The 22,535-nt window shown below is 39.0% G+C and overlaps 3 protein-coding genes and 1 long non-coding RNA gene across 4 annotated transcripts; 1 reads left to right on the top strand and 3 right to left on the bottom strand.

Annotated features, from left to right (window-relative positions):
* Positions 1 to 2,998: 2,998 nt before the first annotated feature.
* Positions 2,999 to 4,259, top strand: LOC145218483 (uncharacterized). The gene is made up of 3 exons (XR_013857627.1): positions 2,999 to 3,108; positions 3,592 to 3,872; positions 4,057 to 4,259. It is a non-coding gene; the product is annotated as an uncharacterized LOC145218483 (long non-coding RNA).
* Positions 3,107 to 4,407, bottom strand: LOC145218465 (3-galactosyl-N-acetylglucosaminide 4-alpha-L-fucosyltransferase FUT3-like). Its single transcript, XM_080085872.1, has 2 exons — positions 4,246 to 4,407; positions 3,107 to 3,859 (listed from the first exon to the last, which is right to left on the bottom strand). The coding sequence occupies exons 1-2, from the start codon at positions 4,360 to 4,362 to the stop codon at positions 3,278 to 3,280; spliced, it is 699 nt and encodes a 232-aa protein (XP_079941998.1). The 5' UTR covers positions 4,363 to 4,407; the 3' UTR covers positions 3,107 to 3,277.
* Positions 4,408 to 7,219: 2,812 nt separating this feature from the next.
* On the bottom strand, positions 7,220 to 8,843 carry LOC145218456 (3-galactosyl-N-acetylglucosaminide 4-alpha-L-fucosyltransferase FUT3-like). The gene is made up of 2 exons (XM_080085860.1): positions 8,569 to 8,843; positions 7,220 to 8,368 (listed from the first exon to the last, which is right to left on the bottom strand). The coding sequence occupies exons 1-2, from the start codon at positions 8,764 to 8,766 to the stop codon at positions 7,796 to 7,798; spliced, it is 771 nt and encodes a 256-aa protein (XP_079941986.1). The 5' UTR covers positions 8,767 to 8,843; the 3' UTR covers positions 7,220 to 7,795.
* A 10,677-nt stretch (positions 8,844 to 19,520) lies between these two features.
* On the bottom strand, positions 19,521 to 21,578 carry LOC145209359 (4-galactosyl-N-acetylglucosaminide 3-alpha-L-fucosyltransferase FUT6-like). The gene is made up of 3 exons (XM_080079636.1): positions 21,351 to 21,578; positions 20,988 to 21,216; positions 19,521 to 20,785 (listed from the first exon to the last, which is right to left on the bottom strand). The coding sequence occupies exons 1-3, from the start codon at positions 21,548 to 21,550 to the stop codon at positions 20,213 to 20,215; spliced, it is 1,002 nt and encodes a 333-aa protein (XP_079935762.1). The 5' UTR covers positions 21,551 to 21,578; the 3' UTR covers positions 19,521 to 20,212.
* Between the last annotated feature and the right edge of the window lie 957 nt (positions 21,579 to 22,535).

Below are 22,535 nucleotides of genomic sequence, written 5' to 3'. Positions count from 1 at the left end.
TATTGTTTACCCTTTACAGAATGATTAAAGAGGAACAACTTTAATCGTATCACAAAAATAGCATTTTTAAGCTTATTCCACGAACACTTGTGTCGAACACGCGGTAATCCTATGAAAATTGTTTCTGAGGAAGGAAATTACCTGATTTCATTGTTAACTCTATTTAAAAAAAATTACTGACACATAATGAAAAGTCAAAAGTCAAGCCCGAATAAAGCCCATTTGTTAAACAAAACAAAGCCCGAACCAGGCCCGAACCCGATCCGAGAAGCCCAACCCGACTTACAGCTTCACACGCATTACTGTAATCATAAATTCATCATCACTTACCGTACGTTTGTTGGACTGGCTTTTTTGACTCAAGGAGCAAACAGAAAAAGAAACAAACACGTTGTGTTGAAAAAAATGCTGAAGACTGCGTTATGATGAGCCAACTGTTTAGGTAACCATCCGAAACCGTAAGAACACATTCTTTCTATGATTTGGCAAGCATTGTCACCCAAAATTTAGATTTAGATTTAGAACTGTAGATTCTAAATGTTAAACATTTTGTATGCGGGTTCTCCATACTAGTCAGTTTTTTTTTAAACGCCACCCTATAGCATCCAAAAATGCAATTCTAAGAAAAAAACGCCAAACCAGTACTTCGACAACATTGTTGCCATTCCTGCAGAATGTGAAGCAAATTCTGTGATAAAAAACGACTTACATCATTCGAAGTGTGTTCTGTGTTTCAGTCAATACATCTTTTTGATTGAAAAAAATGAGTTTAAGACAGACAAGTACACAACACAGTAGAAGAAAGTTTAGTTTTTTCCTACATCTCATCATCTCATTTCCATGTAGAGCTGTCTTAACCTGTGGGTACCGCAGAAAAAAGCCATGACATTAGATCTACAAAGTTGATATTATGTAGACTTATTTTAACAGTCAGTTTTCCTTCCAGGCACCAAATTACCTACGCAAACTAAAGAATTAACGGTAGTAACCGAATACATGGGTTGTCAAGCTTGTATTTTCAATTGCTCGTCGTTTCTTTATTGAGTGAAGACAAAAGCCATTGTTCTGAAACAATGAAAAGCGTAAATAACAAGTGAAAAGAGTATTTCATTTTTTAAGTCAGTGGTTCCCAACCATTATCGACGAATTGCTCACCTAACAATTTAAAACATTCCTACCTAATGGACTAGTAGATGCTAAACCGTACAAAGATGATTTCAAGTTGGGCCTTTTGTCAACTTTAAGGGTTATATTCTTTGTGCTAAAGTGTCTATTTCCAGACGACATGTTAAAATTAAAGTAAATTTCCCACCGGATGGGAGCAACTGCTGTACCCAGGGAGTCGAACCGGAACTGAACCCGAACCCGCGAACCGGTTTGAGCGGTTAATTTCATTAAACCCGAACCGAACCCGAACCGCTATTTACGATTTTCTAAAAACCCGAACCGGAGTTGAACCCTATATTTTGTTTGGCGTTGGACCGGAACCTAACCAGTAAAAAAATGCAGTCTGTTTTATATTTTGTGATTTTTTGTTCAAAACAGAGCACTGAAGAATACGCGAGATAACACATATAGGGCGTGTCAAAAATAACAGCACACGGACAAAATTATTTTGGAGTTTGATAAGGCCACGTTGATGATGGGTAGAATTGAATTGAAACAAATAAAAATTTGAACCGGTTTAAAAACCGCAAACCGGTTCGGATCGGATAACTTGCCCAAACCGGAACAAAATCGAACCCGAAAATATACAATTTTAAAAACCGGACCTGAACCCGAACCCTTAAAAACAAAACCAAGTGAACCCGAACCGAACCTGAACCCATATGACAAGCGGTTCGACACCCTGGCTGTACCAAACCTAGACAAATTGGTCAGTACTAAACCCAGACAAATGCCATTTCGCAGCTCTTTGTCTAAAGTTGATGGACAAAATTAAATAGCCAAAAACGGAACTGTAAATGTCCTTTCGATGTAAGGGCTTCATTAAAGCTAAATATATTACAGGACTTATACACATAACTTGACTAAACTGCTCTATAGCGACTAATGCCATGCGATAGTGAAATGCTCCATGTATACCGTTGCTCCACAGCTTTTCGGTCTGGTAGTCCCTGAAATGTAGGGCGTTTTCGAATGAAAAATAGAAAGGGTATGAGTGCAAAACCTCGGGAGAAAGATCAGCAAACTCTTTATTCTTGTCAAAACAACGACCTTAGCGATCAATTGGCAAATCACCCTTTTGACACTTTGTCTTGCAGGCTATCACCCAAGAGAATTCACTTACCACTGCATGCAGGCCCATCTCCCAACGAGTACATAAACTTTCGTCCTTAATTTGAGTTTATTTTAAATACGTTCGGGGTATTTTTATTTAAATCCTTTGTATTTTTCTTCTTGTTTGGCTAAACATACAGCGGGTTGATATACGAGGTGTCGAACAGCCTTTTAGCATATTTTAATTTATATATGTTTGTTTTTCTAAATGTTTCCCTTGTTTTGGATGTAGCTATTTTTGGAAATCCAACCAGGATGCAACTACTATGTACAGTGGCTCGAAAAAAAGTTTTTTTTGTTTTACTGTATTGGTATGCAAAAGTTTGTTGGCATTAACTGTATAAAGTTCAGCGACTCTGCAAACGGTATGAAGTAATGTACACGCAATAGTGCGCAAACAACAAAAAACAATTTGTCCAAGTAAAGAGTTTATACTTGACTGACAGCTATGACGGTGCGCAATAACCAGGGGTGCACAACGTTTTTGCTAGGACGGCCGCATCTCAGATCCTTATTTCATCAACGGCTGGCAATACCCTGCTAGTTTTGTGAACTAAACGTGCCTAAAAAGTCCAGGTTAATTTCTAACTTAATGCACAAATTAAGTTGAACACCAGTCTTACGATCAGTCTAAACTGTTTATGACGTCATAATCTATATTGTGACGTTTGTGTTATCTTTGCGTCTTTTTTCGCATTGTTTGCACACAATATGGGTAAAAAAGTCTGACGTTACAGGCTGGTAATACTATTTCCAGTCCCACAAAATCTGTTGTGCTCCCCTGGGATAGACAGTAAAGCACGAAAAAAGAAAGGCAAATCAACGCAGGTAATTTTCTGTATTGCCAAAACGATGCTATTTTTTTAGAAAAACGCGGAATTTAGCAAACACAAACAACAAAACTTGATTTTTAGTTGTAATTTTACGTTTGGTATCATCTACTCTTATATTTAAAAGTTTTCTGTCACCTACTGTTATATTTTGATGTAATTGGTGATCAGTCCTTGCCTTTTAAGCATACATCTGGTTCTGAAACATAGACAAACTGGGCGATAGAACGATAACTCTTTCTGTGGTAACTGTCGTTTTGCAACATGTCGCACAGTCGCTTTTCACGAACTCGATCGTATATTGAGAGAATTTTTCGCGTCTGGTGATCTGGATTAACACGCCAGTCGAAGTAACGCCGATATGCCGTTTCGTTTTTATCCAGTTTTGACAAATATTCAGCCAAATGGCCAGGCGATTTGAAGTCCTCTGTGTGAATGTACGAGCCAGGCGGAGCGAGCCTAACCATATTTTCTTTCGAAGCACCAAATACGATTGGAACTCTTCCTGAAAGCAAACCGTTGACCCAGAATTTTTCAGTGACGTAATCCTCGCAGTGAACATAGTTTTCAAAAGAAAGATAAAACTTGAAGGAGTCGAGCTGCGACCAAGACAGTTTGTTGAATTCGTCGGTGTTGTTGAAGCAGGCACCGTAAAAATGAACATCGAGTCCGGCTTGTGCGAGTTGAAGGGCGTATTTCATTCTTGCCAGTGAGCCGCTAAGCAGATCGCAGTTGCTCACCACCCAAAGCTTTCAAAAACATGTAAGAAGAAATTGTAAATTGTAGATATAAACTACTTTAATTTGGGAACTAACTAATTTGAGAGGTTAATTTTTAGGGACGTTTGATTTATTTCTTTTTTTGAAAAAAAAAAAAAGTTTTTTTTTTGAAAAGTTTTTGAAAGTTTTAAACGGTTAAATTAATTTTATCAATTCTTTTGGTGCAGGAATACTTAACAACGACCAAGACACGGGAATTTGCCAAAAGCCCAAGGTTGATCAGTTAAATCAGTAGATTGACAATTTTTGCTACTCTCAAAAAGCTACTCTCGTAGCACAGGTTGAGAACCACTGCTCTATAGACAAACTGGAACAAGCATAAGTATGTAGCACATTTGAAATGTAAAACATCTTACTATAAGTTTCGACTTTTGCTTCACAAGTCTGTCCACGACACTTTGGCCATTTGCTGTTAAACCATCGTCAGCGGCGAAATACGGAGAAAATACATCAGATTTAAGGTGATACGACATCGTCCAGTTGATGAAACCGCCATCGAAAACCGATAAGTCTCTGTTCTCCACGTTTTTAACATAGTTTGGACTTTCCGCAGTTAGAAAAACGTAGCGTTGGTCAGGATGTCTTCAAAAAGGTGTGCGATTTCAAAACTTTTACGCTTTTATGTACGAAAATGCAACGATCAACGACGGTGCGTGAAGACGCAGTTGGCGCAGAAATAAAAAAGAAAAGATCTATATATTGCGCATTAGAATACAACTGTTTCATGCTAAAAAGTACTATTATATTTTAAAAAGAAGTACCTGTAATGTCGCCATGGCATTTTTTCGTTATCAAGAGCTGAATAATGGAAAATGATAGCGCTGGCTTCCGCGATTCGTTCCTTGTTGTAAGTGAACGTACAATTGTCCACTTTGGCGCCCTCTTTTACACCTTCCGTCTCTACACCCCATGGATGACGCCACCAAAGAATAAGTCGTGTATCTCCATTCTTAAATAACGTCTCGTTTGGGTTTACGTTTCTGTGTATAAGTCAAACAGATCATGTCCATAAATTGACACGTGCATATAAAGTCCGCACAAACATATGAAAAACTATTTAAACATCATCTTAGTATACGATCCTTCAAATACGCTTACAACCCAAAATAAGTAGTTCTCGGTGCATTTATTTTTTTCACAACGCCATTTGGTTTGGAGGCAAAGTCTTTCCTAAACAAAAAATTACAACCATGGTATATTGTTAACGTTAAGCTTTACGGAATGATTAAAGGGGTATGACTTTACACGTATCGCAAAAATTGCATCTAGGGCTTCAAACGTATCAGTTGAATTTACATGTACACTGTACCACAGATTACCCTCATAAGCGGTAATCCTACGAAAATTATTTCTGAAATAGCGAATCTCATTGTTAACTCAAGCTTTGGCTGTGATACACTTAGCATCAAGCAATGCATTTAGTTAGGCTGTGAGGACATTGCAAAGAGACCAATGCAAAAACAAAAAGAGTACTTAGATAGTGGTGTATCGCAACAGCTTTGTATGACATGCTTCTGAGTGTTTTTTTTTTATCTTTTTTGACTTAAAAATGAATAAACAGAAATATCAACAGATACGTCGTGTTGACAAAAAAATGCTGATCAGGTCGATTCTTTTATTGATTTGGCGAGTCTTAGCTGTCATGCAAATGTTAAAACATTTGTTGAGGGCATGAATTTTCGCGTCGCTATATCAATAATTAAAAAGCCAAAAAGCAATTTTAACATTTTCTATAGGGACAACAGTCCTTTCACAGCATTGTTGTCAGTGATAAAATTGACTTACGTGATTCGGGTCTGTTCTGTGTTTCACGCGTTGAATCTTTTTGATTAAAAAACATGAGACAAAGACAGACAAATAAACAGGACACTAGGGCAAAATTCAGTTTTTTTCTACATCTCATATTGGCACCTAATTTGTCCACAATTTACAGCTGTCTTAGCCTGTGGGCACTCCAGAAAGATTCCATGACATTACATTTGCAAAGTTAACATACGCCTTTAGCGCTTTTGCAATCAGTCCTAACTGTTTATGTCATGACATCTCTTTCTGTATTGTTAAGTTGTTTGTATGCTTGTTTATTTTATTGTTTGCAGGCGTACAATAAGTCTGACGTGGGTACTGGGCTGGTACAATACGGAAAACTTGCTTCTTACGCCACCTCCTGTCAGCACATTTAGCAGATCTTCAGACTTAAAAACCCTGAACGGGATTCGTCCGGGAGTGTCTGGGGTTCGAACCCCGTAAAAAATATATATCTTCAATTATAGAAAAGAAAAAAAGATCTCCAATAAAGCTGATGGTTAGGCCTATTTGGATTAGGGTAAAGTATTATCATTAAAATTCAATATAACAAACTTATAAACTTAGTTCCTTATTGTAAAGTGTTGAAAACTTACTTTCCACCCCTGCTCTATTGAGTGCAGACCGAAATGGCTGTTGTTTTGAAACAATGATTTAGACACAATTTAATTTAATACAACTATAATCGAACTTCGAAATGTAGGGACTTAACTATCACCTAACACAGTGGTTCTCAACTGATGGTCCATGGGCCACTAGTGGTCCATGATGACTTTTTAGAGTGGTCCACGTCCACTAAATTTGTTGATAAACTAGAGATAATTGCAAAGAGTATCAAAATGTTAGCTGTTAATAATTGTATCTCACATCTTGAAAATCGTTTTTAAACAAATATGTGTCAAGCCCAAATAGTAGTTTTGTATGCGAAGTTCGATCTTGCTCAAAAATAAAATGGTCCACGATATTATTTTTACTAGGGCTGTGGTCCATGGCCTGAAACGAGTTGAGAGCCACTGACCTAACAGTACAAAACTTGTACGAAAAGACTTAGAACCTGACTGAACTGCACTAGACAGGCCTACGATACTTCATCTTCCTGGGGTTGCATATCCTCCCCTTTAACAAAAAGCAAGCTGTCCTCTGAGGACAACAAAAAAATGCTAAAATGTCTTTCTTTTTTAATATCCTGTATTAGTTAACATATAAATAACAAGTACGCTTCATAATCACTCAAAAACACATCGCCAGCCTAACTGTCAAGAGATGTTTAGTGTATTTTGTGATAATTGATATTGAATTCAAAGAACTCAATAACCCGGAAGGCCGACTAATTGTTCTCGCCGCGCATGATTGACACTTAATTAAGTGCAGCATTGAAGCAAGAACACTACACCCAGGAAGGCCGAGTCATTGTCATCGTCACGCATGACTGACACTTGATAAGTGTGCATATGTACCGTTTTATGGTTGGGAAGAGGTAATCTTTTGGACATAGCAAAGATAAAACGGAATAGCAAACTGCACGCCTGGATGCAATTGATTTGTTAATATTCCTAAACATTGCGAAAAAAGCGAAAAAGAACAGGAGCACAGAAAATGTTTGACTAGTTTTCCATCGCGGATGCGGAATTCGCAAGCAAACGACGGTATCGAAAAAGCTGCGTAAGAAGCGTTAAATGGTTCTGTACTAAAATAGCTAGAAACCGTTCCGTTGTTTATACTTGATAAACTATTTTACATCCAAAAATGGCTCTTTCAGACTAGTGTAGAGTTACCAGACATCCGGAATCTAGGCGTAAAATCTTTCGTAAAAATTTGAAAAATATTTTTTTTTTTTTTCTGTGGGACTGCAAAGGCTAACGTTTTTGACTCTTTTCTGAGCGTTTTCTGATGAACGATGCAATCTACATACATGCCAAACAACTGACCAAAATGAAGTGAAAGGCAATAAGTTGACTTCCTGAAAGTCACCAACGATAGAATATGCGCCAGCGCTACAACGCACAGACATAAAAACGAACGGAAGAGCAGAATAAACTAAAAAACTACTTCGCACTTTGTGCAGAACGAGTGTTTGGACTACATAGCTATAAAAGTATCGCATCAGTCCTGCATGCACTCCTTGGTTTCGTTGCCAAAAAACCAGTCGCTTATAGATTCTACATACTTTCTCGAAAAGGGTCGCTGCAGTTTATCACACAGCTGCTCCTCACGTATCAAATAGTGTTGGGCCACGATTTTCTTTGTTCTTTCGTCCGGATTCACTCGCCAGTCAAAAAATCGACGATATTCAGTCTCGTTTTTCTCCAAACGCAATAAGTATTGGGCGAGTTCAGCAGGCGACTTAAAATCCTCAGTGTGAATAAACGACCCAGGAGGAGCCAGTTTTTCGACACCAGCTTTCAGTGGTCCCCATATCACGGGCACTCGTCCAGATTGTATGCCGTTGGTCCACAGCTTTTCGGTCATGTAGTCCTCGCAATGAAGTGCGTTTTCGAATGAAAAATAGAAACGGTATGAATGCAAAACCTCAGGAGAAAGAGCAGCAAACTCTTTCTTGTTTCGAAAGCAAGCACCGTAGCGATCAATCGGCAGTCCTGCTTGAATAAGATCTTCGATGTACCGATAACGCATTCTCGATCCAGGTAGAAGTTTGCAATTGCTCACCACCCATAACTGCAACATACACGAAAGACCGTGAATAGTTCATTCTGTGTGAACAATTTAGTCATCAACGTAGATTTTGTGCCAAGTTAAGGATCACTGTGGTTAAATGCCATTACCAGCGCCGAAATCATATAAGCTAAGAAAAGTCAACAAAAAAGAAAAAGAAATCCAAAATGCTTGTTCTTAATTGAGATTTAAAGTCAACTTACGCCAGTCCTGGACTTTATGGCGAGCAAATTTTCAACTTTCTGTTTGCCGTTCTCGAAAATTGTGTTTGCATTGGTAAAGTAAGAAGAAAAAATATCGGAACTGTGTCGATAAGACATAGTCCAATTGATAAATCCGCCCTCAAATTTTATCATGTCGTGACGCTGTTCATCGATTTGTACGTAACTAGGACTTTCCATTGTGTAGTACACGAATACTTGATCATGATTTCTACAAAAGTGTCACTTAAAAGTTATTAGGTTTAGTTTTAATCAAGCGGTTTTTGGTTTGCTGCCGTTTTTTTTTGAATTAAAAAAAAAATGTTGCAAAAAATGCAAAGCAGAGCGACGCAAGGAAACCGAATTAAATTTTTTTTAATTTCACTGGCTACCTCGTTTCCACAAGTCTCTCCTTTAAGAATTTATTCTTTTAAAAAAGGTATGTTGTTTCTTACACTAAGCCTAATGTTTTTTATGAAATTTTAGTGTTCGCATCAAACACGACCGTAAAAGAAAACGCAGTTGATCCGTTTGATTTTACTTCTCAAGCAAGCATTTGCTATTAATATTAAGATATACAAAGGTCTTTAACAGCACTTGACCGCCGTAGCCACCTTTTATGTTCCATGTGACCGACTTACGATACTGTCGTGGGTTTTTAACGTCACCACATGGTAACATTGCATTTGCCGCATACGAAAGTGGGGTCATAGGAAAGATCACAGATTCACAAAAAAGGAAGCATGTAAAAATAAACAAGGACTCGTAGCAAAGGTAATGGTTTGTTAAGGTACAATTATCCTTTTTATTCTTAAAAGTTATAGAAGTCTATTTATTTTTAAAATACTGTGTACCTGTAATGTCGCCATGGCATTTGTTCGTTATCTAGAGCAGAATAGTGAAAAACGATAGCGCTGGCTTCCGCGATTCGTTTCTTGTTGTAAGTAAACGTACAATTGCTCACTTTGGCGCCCTCTTTTACACCTTCCGTCTCCACACCCCATGGATGACGCCACCAAAGAACAAGTCGCGTATTTCCATTCTTAAATAACGTCTCGTTTGGGTTTAGGTCTCTGTACAATACATGAATATAAATTAGGTTATACAGATCATGTCCAAAAAAGGCCGGTGCATAATGAGGCCACAGACGAAAACAGAAACCTTTTTTGTTTATGTTTTCAGTATCTTAAATTATGACTACATTAATAGATTTAGTTAAACACCTTTAGACGGTTTTGGAGTTAGTTTAAACTATTTTTCGTACCTTCCGTATATCGTCAAATCTTGTTTGTTTGTTTCCTCACTAAAGAAAAAAGGAAGCCACAATGAATTCCTATACAACAGGGCTACTCAATTAGTTTTTGAAGGGTCCAGATGGAAAAGGTAAGAATTACTAAAGGTCCGGACCAGGGTTTTTTTAAGGTTTGGTTTGGGTGACCGCTAAGTAGTTTTAAGAGACCGCAAGTGTTTCATTTAAATACCAAAAAATAGCCATGTTTGCTTATTTGGGAAACCGCTGGAAAAATTTGACCTTAAAAAAAAACACTGGTCCGGACACTTCTGTCGAAAATGCAAATGCAATAGATCTTAGCCCGTTCGGGTTATAGCTAATGGAGAGAATCGCGGCCCAAGATTAAGCTTGAATGAGGCCCTAAACGTAAATTTACTCCTTGCGAGAGTACATTGTCACAACGCCATACATAATACATTTTATCTGGATTTGCAGGATTGCTTCACAAGGTAATGATTTAAATTCAGTTCATTACATTACAAATACAATTGTGCGCCGGATATGAAAAGGGCCGGATATGCCCCGCGGGCCGCCATTTGAGTTGCCCTGCTATACAACATAAAACAAAAGCAGATTGATAGGCATCAAACTAAGCCTCGCCTGACATTGTTGTGGCGAGGCACTATATTTCTATCATGGCAACAAAGGAAAAATTGGACCATTTGGTCAAACGTTGCAATCCATAAGCGGCAATAAAATGTTGTTTTTACTGTGCTAAATTTCTTCTAATTTTCACATTATTTATTACCAAATGCATTTTAGGGGCAATAACGGTTGATCTTGGGTCATTACACTGAGCTGCAGCAAACAACATGTTACAATTACAAATTGAGTACAGTCTATACGGAAACGTGGTCATGCTGGTCACTTCACGAATGCTTGATATTTTGTAGCAGATGACGGTGGTAGCGGTAAGTATAAAGACAAACTTATACATGCAGTCTAATTTCAATCGTTTGAAAGTAGAATTAGGAATCGACGTCTACATTGCTAAACAACAGTCTTTATGGCATGACAACTAAGAACAATGCAATTGTTCGCGCACAATCGTAATGTTTTTTTTGTTGTTGTCTGTGATGTCGCAAACTGTTTTTGGATTATTGTCATGTGCAATTTTGAATAACTTTTTTTCTGAAATACACAGGCTTAAGGACCGCTAGCCCTCGAATGACAGAGGGACCGCTTTAAAAAAATATATATATATAAAACTTTCAGAACCACTGGTCTAAAACCAGGGCAGTTAAGTTGGGGCAGTTATTACTAGAGATGTACCGAATATTCGGTTTGCCGAATTTATTCGGCCGAATCGGCCACTTTTGCAAAGATTCGGTTTCGGCCGAATCGCAATAAATTATTCGGCAATAAATCTTTTACGTAAACGTGTCTTTTCTTGTTAGTACCAACGAAAATCGCGTCAATCATTAATGTTTTAACACAGGGCTTCCCAAACTGGGAGTCGCGACCCCGGAAGGGTCGCTTAACAAACTTAAGGGGTCGCAGAGAGCTGTACCAATTTTGCAGAAATTACTTCATACACTGTCGTAGAGTACGGGGGTGCCGCACACCCCCGGCCTTGACCTTTGTATAACGTCACAATGTCATTTTTGTTCAAGTTACGTCGGTTTCAAAACGTTTCCAGCGAAGCCCAAACGCGCTTGTAGTGACGCCATTGATCGAACAAACGTCGGTAAAAACGCAACAATTGCAATTGTTTTGAAATACACAGGCATTTTTAATGCAACATAAAGATGACATATAGAGTTATAGATTAACGTTTAAGTATTGTGTCGCGCAATAACTTTCTCTGATAAAACACGTAATAAATTTACGATTTCTAAGCAGTGTTTAATGTCCGTTTGCAAAGCACTGCAACATCCTAAACTTGGTCCAAGGTGATCAATGTGACAGAAACTAAAGGCTAAAACAGTGGTTCTCAACCTTTTAGGTTTGCGGACCGGTAACCTTTCAAAACAAATTTTGCGGACGGTCGGGCTTTTAAATCAACCCAAAATGTAATCACAACAAAAATATGCAATTCAAAAGAAGTGTGGAAAATTCAATTTAATGAGAAGTTGCAGCTGTCCGTTTGATATCATACGTGTTAAACGTGGTTCTAATGAAATTTCTGCAAGGAAGTAGAGCGTTGACCTCCACACGATTTTTCTGCCTTCAATATCTTGCATTTGCAATTGAGACATAAAATTGTAATAAATTCAGGAGGCCGCTGTTGAGAACCACTGGGCTAAACCACGTAAAAGGTATCGGTGTTTGGACGTGTAAAGTAGTAGAATCCGAGTACCGGTAGGTTGTTTTTAGTTTTCGCTCGAATTAGTTGTTTCAATAAATACAACAAACGTATTTTTGCTTTGTTTGTCATATTATCCGTGAAAGGTCGCGGGAAATTTAAAGAGATTGAAAGGGGTCGCGATCAAAAAAGTTTGGGAAGCCCTGTTTTAACACACTATCGCTTTTCCAGCTGTAGACAAAAAATCGTTAATTCATTGTCGGATTGGAAATCATGATTGAGGCAACCAAAATAAGGACGAAACACAACCATTCTGTACTAATAGCCAGGTAGATAAACTTATGTTTTCATGTCAAACGCGTAGGGTACGACTTCGCGTGACTTCATCAATGATTCGGTTGATTCGGCCGAATTTATTTGGTAAAATCACCGAATATTCGGTTTCGGCCGAATCGAAATTTCGCCGATTCGGTACATCATTAGTTATTACTCGCGACAAGTAAAGTTACTCGCGGACTACATAAAAAGGTTCGGCGTAAGGCTATTGGTACACGTACCACAGGTTGAGAACCACAGGCAGGTTGGCTTAAAACACGCCATGGTCACACCACAATGACATGTTGTCATTCTCAAACGTAAGCAGGTTGAGAAGCGAAAAAATACTTACATAAAACTAGGTTGGGTCGTTGCTACCAGACTTGGATATCTATTTACAATAAATAGACAAAAACAGAAAAGTACACAACACAGTAAAGCAAAGTTTAGTGTTTTCCTACGCCTCATACTGACACGTTAATTTAACATTAATTTGGAGCTCTCTTAACCTGTGGCTACTACAGAATTTTTTTATGACATAATAGGCTATCTAAAAGTAATTAACTAACTCGTACATAAGATCTTTTTAATACACATGTTTCAAAATTTTAGTATATATCCCCTAGTTAACACAAGAAATCACAGAGCTCACAAAACAGACGACGTAACGCGATTGGGTTTCCAATTACCATTTACAATTTCTCTTAGTCACTCGTTCCACTGCTGACATGAAAAGGTTCGTTGTTTGGAAACAATGCCAGGCTTCAAATGCCTATAGCAGTGGTTCTCAACCGGGGGTCCGCAAAGGCAAAAATGTTTAGAGCCATTGGCCTATAGCAACGGTGGGCAACTTTTTTGCATGCGTGGGCCGGGAAAGCAATGATACAACGGACGCAGGCCGAACCGGTGCTCATGCAATAGAGAGTGGGCAAACTCAACTTTTAGTATTTGTTCGATGTAAGTATGTTCAATTTTCAAGTGAACTACAGTACTTGCTTGCTAAAACTTTACTCTTGGACAGGTTTGCTACGGATGCTAACAATCAGGTCCAACCACACTGTAATTCACAACATAGTCCCGAGGCAAGCACACAGAAACACAATAATTTTGTCTTTATCCGGCCGATGAAGAATAAAATACAAATTGAAACCGTGGTTTAAAATTTAAATGATGCATCATTTTAGCAGATTGGTTTTGGTTAAGCAAGTAATGGGAAATTTTAATTTTGCATTGAGCGACATTGATTGGTGTTACTTTGTTGTACCAAGTGTTGTCAAGATTTAGTAACTATCGAAAGTCCATCTTCAGTGTCGTTGTTTTCACACTGTTTCATGTTTCCGGTTTCCCGTTGTGTTAAAACAGCCTGACCATAAGGGTAGATCTAATAACACAGGAACTCACACCACAGGTTTTCTAATTTCCGGTAGGTGGCGCAACGGAACATTGGCGTTTGTAACAGCAATTGTGCTGAGTCAGCAATTGCCTATTGTCATTGCAAACGCCTATGTTCCGTTGCGCTTCCTGCCGGAAATTAACAAACCTGTGATATGAGTTCCTGTGTTATTAGATCTACCCTTATGGTCAGGCTGTTAGGCTGGGACCGCTTTTAAAATATATATATATATATAAAACTTTCAGAACCACTGGTCTAAAACCAGGGCAGTTAAGTTGGGGCAGTTATTACTAGAGATGTACCGAATATCCGGTTTGCCGAATTTATTCGGCCGAATCGGCCACTTTTGCAAAGATTCGGTTTCGGCCGAATCGCAATAAATTATTCGGCAATAAATCTTTTACGTAAACCTGTCTTTTCTTGTTAGTACCAACGAAAATCGCGTCAATCATTAATGTTTTAACTAGTGATGTACCGAATCGGCGAAATTTCGATTCGGCCGAAACCGAATATTCGGCGGTTTAGCCGAATAAATTCGGCCGAATCAACCGAAACATTTATGACGTCACGCGAAGTCGTACGGTACGCGTTTGACATGAAAACATAAGTTTATCTACCAGGCAATTAGTGCAGAATGGTTGTGTTTCGTCCTTATTTCAGTTCTGTGGGGTTTAACATTGCCTTAAGCATAATTTCCAACCCGGCAATGAACTACTATTTAGTTGCCTGCAGTGGGGAAAACGATAATGTGGTAAAAAATATAATAACTGACAGAATTTTCGTTGGTACTAAGCAGGAAAGACACGTTTAACGCTTCAAATGTGTGTTCATAAAAGATTCGGTTTCGGCCGAATCGCAACAAATTATTCGGCCGAAACCGAATCTTTGCAAAGTGGCCGATTCGGCCGAATAAATTCGGCAAACCGAATATTCGGTACATCTCTAGTTTTAACACACTATCGCTTTTCCAGCTGTAGACAAAAAATCGTTAATTCATTGTCGGATTGGAAATCATGATTGAGGCAACCAAAATAAGGACGAAACACAACCATTCTGTACTAATAGCCTGGTAGATAAACTTATGTTTTCATGTCAAACGCGTAGGGTACGACTTCGCGTGACGTCATAAATGATTCGGTTGATTCCGCCGAATTTATTTGGTAAAATCACCGAATATTCGGTTTCGGCCGAATCGAAATTTCGCCGATTCGGTACATCATTAGTTATTACTCGCGACAAGTAAAGTTACTCGCGGACCACATAAAAAGGTTCGGCGTAAGGCTATTGGTACACGTACCACAGGTTGAGAACCACAGGCAGGTTGGCTTAAAACACGCCATGGTCACACCACAATGACATGTTGTCATTCTCAAACGTAAACAGGTTGAGAAGCGAAAAAATACTTACATAAAACTAGGTTGGGTCGTTGCTACCAGACTTGGATATCTATTTACAATAAATAGACAAAAACAGAAAAGTACACAACACAGTAAAGCAAAGTTCAGTGTTTTCCTACGCCTCATACTGACACGTTAATTTAATATTAATTTGGAGCTCTCTTAACCTGTGGCTACTACAGATATTTTTTTATGACATAATAGGCTATCTAAAAGTAATTAACTAACTCGTACAGAAGATCTTTTTAATACACATGTTTCAAAATTTTAGTATATATCCCCTAGTCGCCAAACTACGTTAACACAAGAAATCACAGAGCTCACAAAACAGACGACGTAACGCGATTGGGTTTCCAATTACCATTTACAATTTCTCTTAGTCACTCGTTCCACTGCTGACATGAAAAGGTTCGTTGTTTGGAAACAATGCCAGGCTTCAAATGCCTATAGCAGTGGTTCTCAACCGGGGATCCGCAAAGGCAAAAATGTTGAAAGCCGTTGGCCTATAGCAACGGTGGGCAACTTTTTTGCATGCGTGGGCCGGGAAAGCAATGATACAACGGACGCAGGCCGAACCGGTGCTCATGCAATAGAGAGTGGGCAAACTCAACTTTTAGTATTTGTTCGATGTAAGTATGTTCAATTTTCAAGTGAACTACAGTACTTGCTTGCTAAAACTTTACTCTTGGACAGGTTTGCTACGGATGCTAACAATCAGGTCCAACCACACTGTAATTCACAACATAGTCCCGAGGCAAGCACACAGAAACACAATAATTTTGTCTTTATCCGGCCGATGAAGAATAAAATACAAATTGAAACCGTGGTTTAAAATTTAAATGATGCATCATTTTAGCAGATTGGTTTTGGTTAAGCAAGTAATGGGAAATTTTAATTTTGCATTGAGCGACATTGATTGGTGTTACTTTGTTGTACCAAGTGTTGTCAAGATTTAGTAACTATCGAAAGTCCATCTTCAGTGTCGTTGTTTTCACACTGTTTCATGTTTCCGGTTTCCCGTTGTGTTAAAACAGCCTGACCATAAGGGTAGATCTAATAACACAGGAACTCACACCACAGGTTTTCTAATTTCCGGTAGGTGGCGCAACGGAACATTGGCGTTTGTAACAGCAATTGTGCTGAGTCAGCAATTGCCTATTGTCATTGCAAACGCCTATGTTCCGTTGCGCTTCCTGCCGGAAATTAACAAACCTGTGATATGAGTTCCTGTGTTATTAGATCTACCCTTATGGTCAGGCTGTTAGGCTGGGACCGCTTTTAAAATATATATATATATATAAAACTTTCAGAACCACTGGTCTAAAACCAGGGCAGTTAAGTTGGGGCAGTTATTACTAGAGATGTACCGAATATCCGGTTTGCCGAATTTATTCGGCCGAATCGGCCACTTTTGCAAAGATTCGGTTTCGGCCGAATCGCAATAAATTATTCGGCAATAAATCTTTTACGTAAACCTGTCTTTTCTTGTTAGTACCAACGAAAATCGCGTCAATCATTAATGTTTTAACTAGTGATGTACCGAATCGGCGAAATTTCGATTCGGCCGAAACCGAATATTCGGCGGTTTAGCCGAATAAATTCGGCCGAATCAACCGAATCATTTATGACGTCACGCGAAGTCGTACGGTACGCGTTTGACATGAAAACATAAGTTTATCTACCAGGCAATTAGTGCAGAATGGTTGTGTTTCGTCCTTATTTCAGTTCTGTGGGGTTTAACATTGCCTTAAGCATAATTTCCAACCCGGCAATGAACTACTATTTAGTTGCCTGCAGTGGGGAAAACGATAATGTGGTAAAAAATATAATAACTGACAGAATTTTCGTTGGTACTAAGCAGGAAAGACACGTTTAACGCTTCAAATGTGTGTTCATAAAAGATTCGGTTTCGGCCGAATCGCAACAAATTATTCGGCCGAAACCGAATCTTTGCAAAGTGGCCGATTCTGCCGAATAAATTCGGCAAACCGAATATTCGGTACATCTCTAGTTTTAACACACTATCGCTTTTCCAGCTGTAGACAAAAAATCGGTAATTCATTGTCGGATTGGAAATCATGATTGAGGCAACCAAAATAAGGACGAAACACAACCATTCTGTACTAATAGCCTGGTAGATAAACTTATGTTTTCATGTCAAACGCGTAGGGTACGACTTCGCGTGACGTCATAAATGATTCGGTTGATTCGGCCGAATTTATTTGGTAAAATCACCGAATATTCGGTTTCGGCCGAATCGAAATTTCGCCGATTCGGTACATCATTAGTTATTACTCGCGACAAGTAAAGTTACTCGCGGACCACATAAAAAGGTTCGGCGTAAGGCTATTGGTACACGTACTACAGCTAGGTTGAGAACCACAGGCAGGTTGGCTTAAAACACGCTATGGTCACACCACAATGACATGTTGTCATTCTCAAACGTAAACAGGTTGAGAAGCGAAAAAATACTTACATAAAACTAGGTTGGGTCGTTGCTACCAGACTTGGATATCTATTTACAATAAATAGACAAAAACAGAAAAGTACACAACACAGTAAAGCAAAGTTCAGTGTTTTCCTACGCCTCATACTGACACGTTAATTTAATATTAATTTGGAGCTCTCTTAACCTGTGGCTACTACAGATATTTTTTTATGACATAATAGGCTATCTAAAAGTAATTAACTAACTCGTACAGAAGATCTTTTTAATACACATGTTTCAAAATTTTAGTATATATCCCCTAGTCGCCAAACTACGTTAACACAAGAAATCACAGAGCTCACAAAACAGACGACGTAACGCGATTGGGTTTCCAATTACCATTTACAATTTCTCTTAGTCACTCGTTCCACTGCTGACATGAAAAGGTTCGTTGTTTGGAAACAATGCCAGGCTTCAAATGCCTATAGCAGTGGTTCTCAACCGGGGATCCGCAAAGGCAAAAATGTTGAAAGCCGTTGGCCTATAGCAACGGTGGGCAACTTTTTTGCATGCGTGGGCCGGGAAAGCAATGATACAACGGACGCAGGCCGAACCGGTGCTCATGCAATAGAGAGTGGGCAAACTCAACTTTTAGTATTTGTTCGATGTAAGTATGTTCAATTTTCAAGTGAACTACAGTACTTGCTTGCTAAAACTTTACTCTTGGACAGGTTTGATACGGATGCTAACAATCAGGTCCAACCACACTGTAATTCACAACATAGTCCCGAGGCAAGCACACAGAAACACAATAATTTTGTCTTTATCCGGCCGATGAAGAATAAAATACAAATTGAAACCGTGGTTTAAAATTTAAATGATGCATCATTTTAGCAGATTGGTTTTGGTTAAGCAAGTAATGGGAAATTTTAATTTTGCATTGAGCGACATTGATTGGTGTTACTTTGTTGTACCAAGTGTTGTCAAGATTTAGTAACTATCGAAAGTCCATCTTCAGTGTCGTTGTTTTCACACTGTTTCATGTTTCCGGTTTCCCGTTGTGTTAAAACAGCCTGACCATAAGGGTAGATCTAATAACACAGGAACTCACACCACAGGTTTTCTAATTTCCGGTAGGTGGCGCAACGGAACATTGGCGTTTGTAACAGCAATTGTGCTGAGTCAGCAATTGCCTATTGTCATTGCAAACGCCTATGTTCCGTTGCGCTTCCTGCCGGAAATTAACAAACCTGTGATATGAGTTCTTATGTTAGTAGCTCTACCGAACATAAGATATATCAGCTGTTGTATACACCAGTTATTTCGTAATTGTTGTGCAATCCATTGCAGCAGATATTTTGTGCTTTATTTATTGTAAAACTACTTAACCTGTTAGATCTTGGACATTTTCGTCATGTTTACATTCAGTGCCTTTTTAGGTAGGGGGGCACAGGTCCTGCGGAGTTGCCTAAAGGGGGGTGGGCACGAGGCCCGAAAGTTACTTTTAGGGGGTCACGGGCGATGAAAGGTTGAAAACCACTGACTTAAACAGTAAAGACATGGAAGTCATCAATAAATGTTTGGTAGAACGAAATTAAGTTTTGCTGTCAGCTTTCAGTGTTTTTCAAACAGATGAAAATGTTAAAAATAGCTTAATCAGCTAAACAAAGCTGAGTAAAAACCTTTAGCCTTTAACATAATATATTATTGTTTATCTATCTTATGATCATAAAGAACATACCCTCAATAATGACACCATGACAACTTTGTATATCATCTCTACTTGTGCCTCGACAGTGGCAACAATGTCTTTTTCCCCAAAATATTTCGGCCGCTTGCAAAATTTTGTTCTGCCTAGGCCACTTAACCTTGACATTTTTCTACAGTTAGGCTATACCACGATTCGCTGTATTCTGGACAAAAACGCGGCCAATGGCATGACGTGTGACAACAAATTTTGACAAGGTCCCAGGCGTAGAAAACGTTGCATGACAAGTTCCGAGAAACAAAACAGTAAACTGCGAAGTATCCTTTTTTAGAAAGGATAATAATGAAAACTTGATAACCGGAATAAGTCGTCAGTACACAACGCACAGTCATAAGGTTGCGAAACGTTTCAAACCGTGAGTAGCGAAAACAGCAACAACAGCATTTCCGACAGTAGGCTACGCAAAGTTATATGTTCAATAACATCATGCGAAGTTTGGTAGTGTGTAGTGGGTTGTCATGCCTTCGCATTGACATAAAAGACAAAAAGCGCGTGAAGCATTTTCATCCCTTCCCACACCCTGATGCTACCAACTTTAAAATCAGTTAGAAATGGAAAAAAAGAAACTTGTGTGCAAAAAAAAGTTGTGCCAGAACAATTTTGTAAAAAAAGCGAAATTTGAAGATAACCTAACACATACGCTTACAATAAATAAATGAACTGAACAACTGCTCTGCATGTGCTGTAAACTTTGTCAATTTGATTGTCAATTGCATAGCTTTGATTCAAAAAAAAAACTTTCTCCTCAGCCAACCTTTTCGGCTAGTTGCTGGCAAAAAGTTCGGACTGCATAGCCATGAAAGCATCACATCAGTTCTGCAAGCACTCCTTGGTTTCGTTGCCAAAAAACCAGTCGCTTATAGACTCTACATACTTTCTCGAAAAGGGTCGCTGCAGTTTATCACACAGCTGCTCCTCACGTATCAAGTAGTGTTGGGCCACGATTTTCTTGGTTCTTTCGTCCGGATTCATTCGCCAGTCAAAAAATCGACGATATTCAGTTTCATTTTTCTCCAAACGCAATAAGTATTGGGCGAGTTCAGCAGGCGACTTAAAATCCTCAGTGTGAATAAACGACCCAGGAGGAGCCAGTTTTTCGACATCAGCCTTCAGTGGTCCCCATATCACGGGCACTCGTCCAGATTGTATGCCGTTGGTCCACAGCTTTTCGGTCATGTAGTCTTCGCAATGAAGTGCGTTTTCGAATGAAAAATAGAAACGGTATGAGTGCAAAACCTCAGGAGAAAGAGCAGCAAACTCTTTCTTGTTTCGAAAGCAAGCACCGTAGCGGTCAATCGGCAGTCCTGCTTGAATAAGATCTTCGATGTACCGATAACGCATTCGCGATCCAGGTAGAAGTTTGCAATTGCTCACCACCCATAACTGTAAACAAATCGCAACATTTTGACATCGCGTCATTGTGCGTAGCCATAAAAGTCATTGTTTTGGAAAGTTCTTGTTAACTAGGTAAAAGTGCCATTCAAATGATCCTTAAGCAAAGATCAAATTTCACTGCGACAAAATGATATCATCAACAAACGAATGCAAAATTTTGTTTTTTAAATGATAAGTAAAGTCTACTTACGCCAGTCCTGGACTTTTTGGCAAGCAAATCCTCCACTTTCTGTTTGCCGTTCTCGAAAATTGTGTTTGCACTGGTAAAGTAAGAAGAAAAAATATCGGAACTGTGTCGATAAGACATAGTCCAATTGATAAATCCCCCGTCAAACTTTGACATGGTCCGCCGATGCTCTCCGATTTGTATGTAACTAGGGCTTTCCATTGTGAGGTAAACGAATAATTGATCAGGATTTCTAGAGACAATTTGCAAATGTTTTAAAAGAACGAACAGAAAGGCGTCATAAAAATAGAGTTGATAGAATAAGGAAAACAAGTAAGTTTTGCCTAAGGTTACGTTTTGAAAGATTTTTCATAATACCATACGTACCTATAGTGTTTCCACGGCATCGTTTCGCGATCAAGGCCAGAGTAATGAAAAATCACGGCACTCGCTTCTGGTAGCCTTTTCTGGTCATAGGTGATCGTACATTTGCCTAAATCCTTTCCATCACGCGGACCCTCCGTCTGAACGCCCCACGGATGACGCCACATTAATATCCAGTGATGCTCTTTTGTCACGTTAACCATCTTTGTACCAAAGCCTCTACAAAAAACATTCTGGGTTCTTTCGGCCGAATCGAAATTTCGCCGATTCGGTACATCATTAGTTATTACTCGCGACAAGTAAAGTTACTCGCGGACTACATAAAAAGGTTCGGCGTAAGGCTATTGGTACACGTACCACAGGTTGAGAACCACAGGCAGGTTGGCTTAAAACACGCCATGGTCACACCACAATGACATGTTGTCATTCTCAAACGTAAGCAGGTTGAGAAGCGAAAAAATACTTACATAAAACTAGGTTGGGTCGTTGCTACCAGACTTGGATATCTATTTACAATAAATAGACAAAAACAGAAAAGTACACAACACAGTAAAGCAAAGTTTAGTGTTTTCCTACGCCTCATACTGACAGGTTAATTTAACATTAATTTGGAGCTCTCTTAACCTGTGGCTACTACAGATATTTTTTTATGACATAATAGGCTATCTAAAAGTAATTAACTAACTCGTACATAAGATCTTTTTAATACACATGTTTCAAAATTTTAGTATATATCCCCTAGTTAACACAAGAAATCACAGAGCTCACAAAACAGACGACGTAACGCGATTGGGTTTCCAATTACCATTTACAATTTCTCTTAGTCACTCGTTCCACTGCTGACATGAAAAGGTTCGTTGTTTGGAAACAATGCCAGGCTTCAAATGCCTATAGCAGTGGTTCTCAACCGGGGGTCCGCAAAGGCAAAAATGTTTAGAGCCATTGGCCTATAGCAACGGTGGGCAACTTTTTTGCATGCGTGGGCCGGGAAAGCAATGATACAACGGACGCAGGCCGAACCGGTGCTCATGCAATAGAGAGTGGGCAAACTCAACTTTTAGTATTTGTTCGATGTAAGTATGTTCAATTTTCAAGTGAACTACAGTACTTGCTTGCTAAAACTTTACTCTTGGACAGGTTTGATACGGATGCTAACAATCAGGTCCAACCACACTGTAATTCACAACA

This window comes from Phallusia mammillata, chromosome 1 (genome assembly GCF_965637545.1).
Source record: "Phallusia mammillata chromosome 1, kaPhaMamm4.hap1.1, whole genome shotgun sequence".
Classification (NCBI taxonomy): Eukaryota; Metazoa; Chordata; class Ascidiacea; order Phlebobranchia; family Ascidiidae; genus Phallusia; species Phallusia mammillata.
The sequence above is the reverse complement of the archived record's forward strand: the minus strand, read 5'-3'. Positions and strand labels throughout refer to the sequence as shown.

What these genes read in the sequence shown, in the direction of transcription:
- LOC145218465 (XM_080085872.1), bottom strand. Translation starts at nt 4,362, where the DNA reads ATGTCGTATCACCTTAAATCTGATGTATTTTCTCCGTATTTCGCCGCT. An exon ending in AGCAAAAGTCGAAACTTATA is followed by an intron (nt 3,860 to 4,245) that starts GTAAGATGTTTT and finishes TGTTTTTGAAAG; the next exon opens with CTTTGGGTGGTGAGCAACTG.
- LOC145218456 (XM_080085860.1), bottom strand. Translation starts at nt 8,766, where the DNA reads ATGGAAAGTCCTAGTTACGTACAAATCGATGAACAGCGTCACGACATG. An exon ending in CCATAAAGTCCAGGACTGGC is followed by an intron (nt 8,369 to 8,568) that starts GTAAGTTGACTT and finishes TGTATGTTGCAG; the next exon opens with TTATGGGTGGTGAGCAATTG.
- LOC145209359 (XM_080079636.1), bottom strand. Translation starts at nt 21,550, where the DNA reads ATGGTTAACGTGACAAAAGAGCATCACTGGATATTAATGTGGCGTCAT. An exon ending in ATGCCGTGGAAACACTATAG is followed by an intron (nt 21,217 to 21,350) that starts GTACGTATGGTA and finishes AATTGTCTCTAG; the next exon opens with AAATCCTGATCAATTATTCG. An exon ending in CCAAAAAGTCCAGGACTGGC is followed by an intron (nt 20,786 to 20,987) that starts GTAAGTAGACTT and finishes ATTTGTTTACAG; the next exon opens with TTATGGGTGGTGAGCAATTG.